At 29.5% G+C, this 13,231-nt stretch overlaps 1 protein-coding gene across 1 annotated transcript in view; it reads right to left on the bottom strand.

Moving 5' to 3' along the window:
- Nucleotides 1–945: 945 nt before the first annotated feature.
- The window catches only part of LOC106682081 (ATP-binding cassette subfamily G member 4), a 212,126-nt gene continuing 199,840 nt past the window's right edge, over nt 946–13,231 (bottom strand). The window contains exons 8-12 of the mRNA XM_014422781.2: nt 12,656–12,824; nt 11,960–12,060; nt 9,241–9,396; nt 7,454–7,577; nt 946–4,256 (exon numbers count right to left, since the gene is read on the bottom strand). Coding sequence (XP_014278267.1) covers nt 4,033–4,256; nt 7,454–7,577; nt 9,241–9,396; nt 11,960–12,060; nt 12,656–12,824 — 774 coding nt within the window. The 3' untranslated portion in view covers nt 946–4,032. The remainder of the gene's footprint in view (nt 4,257–7,453; nt 7,578–9,240; nt 9,397–11,959; nt 12,061–12,655; nt 12,825–13,231) is intronic.

Raw genomic sequence — 13,231 nt, 5'->3', positions numbered from 1 at the left:
CTTGAAATAAAAAGAAAAAAAAAACCCATTTAGTTTGTTTCCCTAGGGAACAGGATGAAAATACTTTAAGAAAATTTGAAATCTATTTATTTAGTAGAGTAATACTATATACAAGTAGGTGATATTATTTATTGTAGATTGATATGATTTTTTCAGTTTGCAAATAATAGTTAAACAATCATTTTGGTCAATAAGATTTTCAGTCAGCTCATATCAGGGTCCCTTTTAGCTTGTGGACCATAAAATCTAAAGCTCTATCTCTTGAACAAAAATCGAATTAAATTTTATCCAATTTTAGTCTCAAAATAATTTTTATTTCTTTATAAGTCCAATGTTTCAGCCGATTCGGCCATCTTCAAGGCCAATCTTAATACAATTTTAGAACATCATTTAAAAAAAAATTTATGAAGGCTATTCGGCCTAGATCATTAATTTCAGTCCACAATTACCCTATATTGCCAATTCTTCACATTACATTAAAATTGTTTATCAAACTTTTATTAAAAACAAAAAAATTTATTAAAACTTTTATAACAATCGTTGTTGTGATAAATTATAATAGAGAAGGTTGACTGATAAGAAGTTATAATTTTTAATATTATGTGAAGAATTGACAAAATAGGTTAATTCTGAACTGAAATTAATGATCTAGGCTTGGACGCTACTCTGCATAAAGTTTTTTTTTTAAATGAAGTGGTTCTAAAATTTTATAAAGATTATCATTGAGGATGGCCGAAACGTCGGACTTATAAAGAAATAAAAATTGTTTTGAGACTAAAGTTGGATAAAATTTATTTATTTAAAAAATAATAATGAGTCTCAAGAAAATAATTTGAGGTTACACACATGAAGAAAGATGAACATAACATAAGATGTTTGTGCATGCACTCTAATCATGTGAATAAATAAAATCTTGTAAGCATAGGTTTATGGAAAATAAAATAATAGTAACAAAAGAATATATTTATCTATGACAGGTAGAAATAAAAATACAAACTGGTCTACATACATTAAAGCTATTTACTCAATACCTGGAAAAATAGGCAATTAAACATCTCATACAAGCTATTTTCTTTTTTATGGAATATCTAGAACGATATTTCACAATAAAATGTATCTAATTATATTGGTTTGTTGACTTGAATTATTTTGGAGATTTGATATTCTACACTTTCATTTTTTCAAAGGGTTAAGTTTTTCTTTGTAATAACAAGAAAATCATTTTAACATCACAGATAATTAATTTTTTTTTAAACATATATTTGACTAAGTTGTCATGTAAAACAAAAATTTGTAATTTGCTTGATCTTTGGTAAATTTATGCAGTCACATTTTGTTATTGCAGCACAAGGCACACAATCAAAAAACCTAAGGAGGGAAAAAGAAAAGAAGAAGGGATGCATATTTATATATACATGTATATATAATCATTAATCAAAAATATAATGGTTCCATCATTAATAAATAAATGTGATGTTTATTTTTCAGTAATGGTCTTAATGTATTAATTCTGTTGCAGGGTTTAATCTGAATGAACATGAGTGATAAAGGAGACTCGGTGTCTGATTTTATCATTTTATTTTATTATTATATACTTTTAAAACCAAAAATGCAATAAATTTATTATGATTACTAAAATTTAAATCTAGTAAACATATATGTATACGTAATTAATTACTTCATAAATTATACTTAAACATAAGTAAAATTTTATGAAGAAATTATGAAAAAAAGAGGATTTGAAATATGTTTTAAACTTTATAATTTTTTGTATTTTTGATATAAACCAATAGTCTTTTAATTTGTTCTACTAAAAAACTGATTATTTCTTAATAGAGGAATTATATAATTAGTTATAAGAGAATAAACCATTTCCAAAATAACATTTATCCACCCATGAAATAATTTTTCTTTTGTCATTTTAATATATTTTTGGAATACTTTATCACAAGTGGTATGAAAAAATATGTATTTTAAGTCAACTGGAACAACTTAATGTTAGATTTACATTAAAAAAAAAAAAATAAAATAGCAACTATGAAAAAATACATTTAATATAATTGGCACAAAAATATAACTATTAAATTTTTAGTAGAGATTTCTTTAACAGATTAAGTGCTATCTGACCATTAACGAGTAGGTGATTTTATTGTTTTGCTGAATATTCCATCTTGTTTATTTAAAAAAGGATATGCTATATAAAAGATAAAGTAAAATAAAAAAAAATACAAATATATTACTCCATTTGAAGGCAAAAATATTTAAATTATAATACCAACCCAAATTCATAGACCAAGGTGTTATCATAGCAATGGAAGAAAGGTGATGGAAGTAGGCAGCGGAATTAAAGTTCGGCTCCGTTTGAATGTTAAAAAGAAATTATAAACTAACAATAAAAAAAACAAAGCATCACAGGAATTTTGGAAGAATGACTGTCTCAACAAAGTGAGTCTCCAAGTAATGATAGAATTAAAGCGGTTTCAAATTAGTAATAGCTTATTACTAAAATGGGCTAAGAGGCTGCAATACAATATGAGCAGAGATGGGCAAAAATTAGCTATAGTTGAAATTGCCATGGATACGATATTTATTTATCAATGGCTCATTCATGAATAAGAACCGTATCCATGGCAACTTTAGCAATTAGATTCAACTATAGCTAATTTTTGTCCATCTCTGAGCATAAGGAAATATTTTTTTCTTTTCCCTATTTGAATGAAGCTCATGGCTCATAGGAATATATTGTTGAGTAAAAATATTTCAGTAAAAATATAAACACATTTTTTCATGCATTTGTCATACTCAATACATTTTTTTTTTTTTTTTTAATAAATATATGAAGTACTGTTTGTTATGGTTATTATTTCAATATATATAAATTAGAGAATGCCTCAAATTGACATTGTACTTTTCTCTCTCATCCAAAAGAAAAAAAAAAAACATATGAAATCATAAAACCAATGGTGTTGGTCTATTGCCCTGGTCCAGAGGAGTCGAATATAGGAAAAACTCCTTAATGAAATGGTGGAGCAGAAATTTAATCTAAAATGGTCAAGTTTTTAAGGGATTCATTGGGAAAACAGGAAAGCCTATGGCACTTAAGGTGTTATAATTGTTAATTGACAGAATCCTCTATAGGTGCTACTTAATAAATCTTTTGATATTTTACTTATAGGTATGATCACAGATGCTTATTTAAAGTAAAAATAAATTCTTTATATACAAAATACTTCAAGCTAATACCATTCTAATAAGCTCCGTAAGGATGAGCAGCATAATGGTTCGATTCCTACTAAAATTCATTTTTCTCTCTGTAAAGATTTATTAAATCACATATTATGAGACTAGTTCTATCAAGAATCAAAACTATCAACAAACTGATGGACACATTTGCATTACAGTTTATCCATTCCAAATCATGTAACGTACTTATTAGATAGTTTTGAAGAATGTTGGAACAAGCCTTATATTTAATAAATCTTTATTTTTCAACCTAAGAACCATTGTACTTTTTTCATCATTTTATACAATTATTTTTTTCTATAAAAATATAAGATACCCTTATCTTTTAAAAGAAATACAGTGTTTTCCTAAAAACTGCAAGTGCCTTTTGCTTTTAATTACATGAAAATCATACGATCACAGATAAATCCATTGTAATAAAACATAAATAAAAATTGTTATAAAACAAATTTTTTCTGTTCTTTGACTGCTACATCAGTTAAATTCCCAAGGAAAATTAAAAAAAACTAAATAAAGAAATTTAAATAATATATAAGTGTATAATATATGAGCAACATATAGTAAATAAATCATGCTAGTCAAACCTATGTATCTATTCTGATACATATAAATTCTTAATTAAGAATACTCCTAATTTTAAAATATAATCCAAATTCATGGCGCAATGAATAACTAAAATAAATATATTTTGTGAATTGATCTTGATTAATTTTATATGAGACCAATAATACATCATTTCACTTAAAAAAGCGCTATTATTAAACCTTTTCTTTATAGCTCATATTTTTGTTACCGTTTTAGTCTTAGTTGGTAAATAAGAATATAATATGTACAAACTTTTAAAAATATATAAAAAATAAGAATAAATGCGACATTAAAACCAAAGGATTGATCTGCCATATCGAGTTCTTTGAGGAATTTTAATGGAGAAACAAAATGACAGTAATCTTCTGAAATGCACGGTAGTCTTTGTCTTTTATAACCGTAGACAGATGCAACGAGTCCTTCAATACCTGAAACCAGGAAGTAAAAAAATGCTCAATAAAATAATAAATTATAAAATTTTTATTGTCATCATAAAATATTGACATCATAAGCAACACTGAATAGACTAAATATTTTTTTAATATTCACCAAACATATTAAAAATAAAGATGAGTTGTAAGGTTGGATTTATGTTCAATTTTGAATGTTTTCATTACGTAATGTTTTAGTTTTACAACAAAGTGATTTTATTTTCATCCTATTAATAATCAGTAATTATAGTAACCAAAAAATTGTCACACCAGGCAATTATGTCATGATTACTCCTTCCCACCCCCCAAAAAAAGTTTATATAAAAAAACTGGTGTATATTATTATTTCAACAAAGCTATCTAAAAGGCATTGTCATAGAAAGTGAACAGAGTTGGTCCAATAAATGCATTTTTCAATAATTTAATTTTTCTCTAGCCAAGGCATATGTTTAGAGCCTTTGTGAATAATTTGACTATCTCATAATGAACATAAATAGCAGTTGGAAAGTGCCACGGGGCTCAGCCCAAGAGGGGCCTTGAATAGAGGTTAGGAATTTTTTTTTCATACATATCTAATTGTAAAAAAGTTGTCATGTATATCCCAATTTAAGATTATGATCAGTAATAGTTTGAAGACTCCTAAATTTACATTTATTACGTTGTGTTTAGGTAGATGACGGATTTGCATTAAGTGATCTAATCTAGATACTGGATTACCGTAGAGTCAGTACACACTTTAAAGCTGCTGCAACAAATACCTTCCAACATTAGACACTTGATGGTTGGATGCATTGAGTAGTCATGTGTCTAACTATGAGCTCTCAATGCCTAGTGCCACTAATTCGTCTTTTCAAACATTCAATCCAATGTAAGGACAAACATTCATACCATAATGTAGCAGCACGATAAGGCTAAGATGCAACATCAAACTGGTAAGGGGTCAACTGGTAATTGGGGAGAGGCTGTTTTAGCAGAGGGAGCTGAGGCGTTACCTTAGCAACCCTGAGTCTGCAACAGTCGTTTTGTATCCCTTTCCTCGTACCCATCTTATAATGCATTTCAAATACAGTAAAAGAGATTCCACCCATTCTTGTTACCTAACCCTATACACCCGTGGAATTTAGAAGAAAAAAATAATAAAATGTATTCTTAAACCTTGAAATAAAGCTAATTATGTGCCTACATGCCCAGTAGAAATTTTAACGAAGCTATACTGACCTATGTGCACTTAGCAGAATTCTTTTTATGCTGATACTTGTTTTCCATTCTACTTATATGTTTGTGCACTCATTGTATCCGTTAAAGAGTGATTTTTTTTTTAATTTTAAATAAATACTTGGTAGATAAAGAGTCTTAGAAAATCTTGTCAATCTGATTTTGATCAACAAATTTGTGCAAATCTCTATATTTGTACGTGTCCTTCTTTTTTGCCTTTGTATATTGGATTTTCAGTGAATAGGAACCAAGCCACTTAGGGTTTCAAACTATTTTCAAGGGTCAGCACAATATGTAGTAGATATAAAACTATCATATAATATATGATAGTCTAAGTAAGCCAAGAAGGCTGTGGAAGTGAGAGTGGGGAGACAAAGGGACAAAGGATCTGAAGGGCAGACAAAGGGGATTCTTAGTTGGTGACCGAAGGAGAAGATTCCTCAGAAGAGATGCAAGTAGCAGATACTACAAGAGTTTTTATATTAGTGAAAAAAAAAATAGTGTTATCAGGGATCAGGGAATTGCTAGTTTTCATCCCTCATATAAAATAAAGTGCTAAAGGGAATATATTGTAAATAATTTTAAAGGTTGCTAAAGTTTATTTAATTAAGTTTGTATCTGCAGATAAATCATGAATTATTCCCAATAATAATTTGCGATATCACTCTCAATAAAATAGAAAATCATAGTATTTTTATCTTACTGGAAGATTATTGATTGACCGTGTGTATAGATAAAAGGAATATGGTCCGGGTGCGGTAAAAAAAAAAAACTCAAATAGTAGATAATTATACTATTTTATTGAGCCAACGTTTCGCCCCACGTTGCAGGGCTTCGTCAGGGCTAAAAAACATACAAACACTATAGTTACAAAAAGGAAAAAAGAAAAAACATAAGTGTAAAATAACAGGGGTATAAAATGAAAAGTAAGATATAATAAGAAAAATTAAAGGTTGTAAATAGTAAATGAAAAGGGTAATAGTAACAGATAGATAAGAGAAGAAATATTAAAGAAAGTTCAAATAAAGAGATGAAAAAAGAAAAAAAATACACATCAAATGATGAGACAGAATGCATACCTGTTTTGACGGCAGTCAAAAACAAAGTGACGGTTTGCATTGGGAGGAGTGGGGATGGCAGTTATGCCACAATAACGAAAATAATTTGTAAAGTAAACATAGTAAAAAGTATTTAAATTAGGTGAACAATAAATGGTAATATACATAATAGGGGGAGAAGAAATATTAATTAAAAAAAAAAAAAAAAAAACCAGATAGAAAAACAAAGGAAAAGTAAAGTATAAAATAATGGGATACAACGTGTGTAAGTGATTAAGATGAAGCCCTGCAACGTGGGGCGAAACGTTGGCTCAATAAAATAGTATAATTATCTACTATTTGAGTTTTTTTTTTACCGCACCCAGACCATATTCCATTCATATTTTTATCTTATATTTATTTTTAATATCTTGCTTTTATTTTTATGTAAATATATGTTAGTCTAAGAATTCCAACTCATAGATTTATTACAAATATGATAATAATAAAATGAAATATCAAATTATATTTATGTAGTAATACAATTAATAACTGACATTATTTTATATATAATCCTTTCAACTTCTTGGCATTGATATTTATTGTTTAAATAAATTAATTTTCTAAACCCTTTATTGTTTCTTTAGCAGCGCAATGTTTCGGCCTCAAGGACAATCTAAAATATAAATTTACATCTCACATCTAATATTTAAAAACTTTTTGCAGGTTATTCTGCCCAGGTCATTAATAATACTTCATTGATAAGTAAGTGATAGTGTTAAGTTGATCTATAATTAAAAGTTTTAAAAATTGATGATACTGTGACAAAATAAGGTGATTCTTAAAACTTGGCTGCACTAGGCCTCCTAAATCATACTTACACCAGTTGCCGTGACAGTTAAAATATATTCGAAACATATAATTATTTTTTAATTTACTTACATCTTCTCAACCAAGAAATAGTATACAGCCAACGAGCCCAATCTGGAGAATCTCTAGCCTGAAGAAAAAATCCCGAGAACAGTACCCAAGGTGTTATAGACAGTGGACCAAGCATGACACCATTCTATACAAAACCAAATATTTATTACAATTAAATCTATATTAATTATCTGGCTGTATCACATCATAAAATTTCATTTATTAAGATAGCATTAACAGAATAACTATTAATTTATTAAATGAGAAAACAATTTTTCTTTTCTCTATTAATTCTTGCCATAAGCAGAGTTTAGACATTGGTAAAAATATGAATGGAGATAAAAAAAAAAAAGAAAAGACTTATTATATAAAATTGGATTGTTTGATCTAATTAACTGTGTGATCCTGAAAAAATTATAGTGTGATTGTTCTTTGTATAATAAATATTTTTTTAGGAATAAGAATTAAGATTGAATTAGTAAGTTAACAATTATTTACAATTAATTGATAATTTTCTTATTAATTTGAATTATTTTAAGAATTTATTTTCATTAAATAAGTAAATATTTATGTCAACATAATTTCAATATTTTGTGGTTTTAAAATGTTAAATTATTTAAAGATGGTAAATAACTCAAGGTTGCATCCACAGCCCTATTTAATGGACTTGATAAAAAAAAAAAGGCTCAGTGTGATGTATGTTCTAACTACAAATGCATATAGCATTGAAGCATGTATATTTATGAAAAAAAAACTTTAGTTTATTAAAATGCAAAGAGTTTATAGTGTTTTATTTTGAATATAAACTTATATCCAATTAGAGAAACTGTTTGAAAAATACATTCGTTATTGACATAGACATGGTTCATTGGCCATCAACCAAGACTCAGAAATGAATAGTTAGGCAGTCTTCCTTATACTTTTGCCAAGTCACACCTATGTTTAGTATATTATTAGTTATGCTTCTGATTGAATAAGATACATAAGTGTTTTAAAACCCGAATTAGTCTTATGTGAGGCCATCTTAGTAAGTAATAATAATAAGTATGGTTATTATGAACAGCAAATTGATTAAGTGAGGTAAGTTTCTAATATGAGTTTAATGAATGAAATAAGTGTCTAGGTTGGATTTCTAATCTTTTAAGTTCAACACTTTTGGCAGTTAGTCTGAATGTCTGTGTTCTGATTAACTCGAATGTGCCCTAATTATTTGGGTGGAATTTTTTTTTTTTTTTTTTGTAGTTTGACTCCCGATTCAGTGTCTGTACATTATGTACAATATGTGAAAAATGAATTTTCCTGTGGCCTGTAGCACCTAAACAGCTCAAATGGTCTCAAAGATATTTCTGGTCTTAAAACCTCCTTCTCATTTAGATGATTAAAAAAAAATTATTTAAATCATTATGAGCGAATATTCAGAGTCTAAGTTGTATTGATGTTTTTAAAAATATTTTATGTTGGTCCCCCAGACACATTCACAATTATTTTAAATTGCTGTTAGCAACCGAAGTGGTGAGGAATATTTTCAGAAATTCAAATCTAACTTTATAAAAACTCGTTAACTAAAAGTTAATAAATTCTGGAAGTCTTGAAAAGAGGCAATTGGCCATTAACTGATCTGTTGTCATTTCATGATTTTATAATTGATCAGTATTTTTTTTTAGAATATCATAATTAAAATTTTATACTAATCCTTCTTTGAATATTTATAACTAATTTTAATCAGTAGTAATTTTTAAAACCATTGATTAAAATGACATTCTATGAGATAGAACAGTATACTTTGTTCATCAAGTTAGCGTGCTCACCATAACTTTCATCGAGGCTCCTACAAGGTAACCAATGGATTGTGCCAGGAGAGAGGTGATGATTCCCATGAACGTGAACATGAAGAACCTGGTCCATTCAGGTGGTTGCCCTGACATCCAGTAGACTATGGTACAGTAAATAATTGCACAGGATACCTAATAAAATAACTTTATTTAATCTCAAATCAAAATTAGATGGAAAATGCATGAATTACAGATAAATATAAGTGTTGTGGTTGACACTGACTTAGTTAAGTTGTAACCTTCTAATCTAATCATGTTGTTCTATAATTTAATACAATATTAAGAAGTAAATGGTTGTTTCATACTACACCATGAAAAATTTCAGAAGTTTATTGACACTTTTAAGGGGCCCATACATGGAACTAAAAGTTGTTCAACTTAGTTGTGCTGGTGTTGATGTTGGATAGCGTGAGGTAAAATGGGCAACCATATTTTATATTGTACAATCAGATTGCTCAAAATCAGAACAGCTTGATATTTGGGGCAGGATGTATCGTTATAGTAACACGTTGAGGTAAGTATGGATGTGTTGTCCAATCTAAACAACAAAATCAGTTTCTCACCTCTTTTTATAGTATGTTGTCCAATCTAAACAACAAAATCAGTTTCTCACCCCTTTTTATAGTATGTAGTCTTTGGCATCACTGAATTTTTGTGTGCTATACTGTCAATAATATCTAAAAATTCTTCTTCTTCCTCTAACTCCTGTGTGCCATCAAGCCTGGAGTTGCAGTCTCAGTCCATCTAGCCCTCTGGTCCCTGTCCCTGGCTAGTCTACAGGATCTACAGGATGGTGCGTCCTCTTGTTGCCCTAGTCTTCAAATGTAATCAGAGTACATGCATCCAGGTCTACCACAAGGCCATCTTCCTTCCAGCCTAGCTCCCAAATACCACCTGGCTTTTCTGGTATCGTCCATTCTACAGATGTATCCATATCATTTTAGTTGCCGCTCTTGCATGGTGTCGCACACTGATTTCATGTCCAGATCCTTACAAATTCTTTCATTTCTGATGCAGTCCCTCCTGGCCTTACCAACTATTTTTCGGAGGAATCTCATTTCTGTTGATGTTATCCTACTTACCTGCTTGTCAAGGGTTGTCCAGCTTTCTGATCAATACTGGAGAACTGGGAGGAACACAGATTTAAATATTTGTATTTTGGCATTTATACTTACTTCTTACTTGTCTACAACAGTTTTGGAATCTGATGGTATACTCCATTGGCCTTCTTCATTCGATTTAGAACCTCCTGGTCTATTTTACCATCTTTACTTATTATGGTCCCTAGATACATTTTAGTATTCGTAAGTTCTATGGGTTCACCATTACACAACATACTAGGTTATGCGTTTTCTTTTCCGATACACATGATTTTACTTTTGTTAGGGTTTATTTGTAAACCTCTTATCTTGAGTTCCTCATTCCATTCATCCAAAGATGTCTGAAGAGCCTCTTCAGTGGCGGCTATCAGTACAATATCATCTGTATATATTATCGCTTGAGCCAGTATTGGAATTAGGTTCCAAAAATCTACTAGTGCTCTTGGGCATCTCCCACACCTACACACCTTCCTTATCTTATCCATAAGGAGGACAAATAGTAGTGGGCTTAGGCTGTCTTCCTGCTTTACTCCTTTATAAAAATGGGAAGACCGTGATGTCTAACCATTAAGTCTTACAATGCTCCTTCGGTCTTGGTAAACTGATCTGATTGCACCCACCAAATTTTCTGACACTCTTCTTGTTATTGGTGTGTCCCATATCTCCTGCCTGGACTGAGTCAAAAGCTGCCCTCAGATCCAGGAGAGCCAAATAGACTGCTTTTCCCCGGTTTCATGCTTTCTCTACTATCATTCTCAAGGAAAAAAATGTGGTCCTGGGTCTGTCTTCCATGTCTGAAAGCCGATTGTTCTTCTTCAATATCTTGTTCTACAATACCCCGCAGTCACTGCTCTAATATCCTAGGGTATATCTTGTACTCTAATGAGGACAGGCATATTGGCTTATAGTTACCACATTCCATTCATAAGGTCCCAAATCTTCTGGAACAGCATATGAGAGCATTTAATCATTTCATTGCCACCATATTTTATCAATTCTGGAGCTATGCCATCTGGTCTTGGAGCTTTTTGTAGCTCGATTTTGTTGACTGCCAACTCCACCTGATCTTCTCCGATCGCATTGTCTTTCAGGATAGGTGTCATCTGCTCTACCTCTCCTTCTACAATCTCTGTAGTTATGATGAAGACGTTCTTCCATCCTAAATTTTCCTCTATATAAGGTTTAGTTATAAGAGTGTGTATTTGGATGTCTTGGAATGATGTATTCCTGGTTGATGTATTTTTTTTTACTATTAATGTGAAATGTGCTACATTTTGCCTGCATAGATGAGATATTGTGATTTTTTGTCCTGATGATGCTTGAATTGGCAAAATGTTACTTGTAATTTGTTTTCAGCTGGTTTAGAGACTTAAGATTTTATGACAGGATTCTTCTAATTGTATTCTAACAATTGTTTTGTGCCTCTTACAGAGTTTTTGGTATTTTACATTAATATTCAATCATATGAAAATTTTATTTTGAGATATATTAAAATATTAACACAAATGAAGCTAATTATTTTAATAGAAATAAAAATAATATTTTTAAAAAATTGAAATTAACTTTTCCTCTTGCGACTGTAAATTTGTACTGACCTGAATCGGAAGATCTGCAATGGTGTTGGCTAAATAATAAGCCTTTATAGAGTACCAGCAATTAAAATGCTCTTTCCTGATTATAGGTAGCTCTAGGGGAACTGTAATATATAATTTTCAATTAGTTTATAACAAATATTTGGCAGTGAAATATTCTTCTCTAAAATAGGTCAATGAAGAAAAGATTAATTCATGCCTGAATATTTAATTATAAGCAAATAAAAATAGCAATAAAACATCTGAATAAACATATTGGGAAAGAAATGAGCATATTGTCTTTGCTTTCTAAATGCATCTTTGTAGAATTTGAATTTCAAGTTATGTTCACAGAAGTGTTATTAAAAAACAAGGGAGCTTTTGAATTCTAAAAACTTTTTGCATATGTATATTTGAAAAAAAAAAAGAAAAAGAAAAACAGGCTCAACTTATTCTGAGAGAGACAATATTATGCCATCAGGTATCAGGCTTTAGTCTGCCTATGTCATACCTTAAAACTTGGATTTTAGTCCTCTAAACAATAATGAACTAAATGATTATGCAATATTAAAAAAAAAATCTTATTTCCTTGCTCTCTGTCTTTTAAATTATCATTTTCATTATATGATTTCATTTGTATTATGTTTTATTATTGATTTTATATTAATCAATTAAAATATCTCAGATAAAATATTAGTAAACATTTTGTATTTAACTTACATGCAATAGCCATTGACTGGAGAGCAGAAAATGCTAAAAACAGGACACTAAAAAAAAGTACATTATAGTTGCTAAAGACCATCCCTGCATCACATCCTATGTCAAAAAAGAACACACCTATGAGGAGACCAATGACTGCATGAATCATCAAACGTGAATGCATAAGAAACTGTAACATAAAAAGAATATTTTAAAGTGGTAAGTAAAGCGCACTAATAATTATAGAAACGATTTGATATTATGTGACATTGGAAGTATTAATTTTTTTTTATTCATTAGAGGTAAGATTTATATCCATCATGAATAAGTTTGAGGAGTATAAGTCACATTTTCTTGATTTCATGTTTATCATCTGAATGTTTGAACAGAGAGCTCACTATTTTTTTTTAGTAGTATTCAAAGTGCATATTATCTAATAGACTTGAACAAAATTTGAAAAACCAATGCTGGGGATATTATTACACAATTGTTTGTTAATTGAATTGAATATTTATTGTTAGTTTCTTTGTTAATAATGGTCTGATTTTGATTTTTTTTTTGGTAGAGAATTTGAATACATTTTGGTCCACTCATTAA

The sequence above is a fragment of the Halyomorpha halys genome, unplaced genomic scaffold (genome assembly GCF_000696795.3).
Source record: "Halyomorpha halys isolate HHAL.00 unplaced genomic scaffold, Hhal_1.1 Scaffold2.1, whole genome shotgun sequence".
In the NCBI taxonomy this organism is placed as follows: Eukaryota; Metazoa; Arthropoda; class Insecta; order Hemiptera; family Pentatomidae; genus Halyomorpha; species Halyomorpha halys.
The sequence above is the reverse complement of the archived record's forward strand: the minus strand, read 5'-3'. Positions and strand labels throughout refer to the sequence as shown.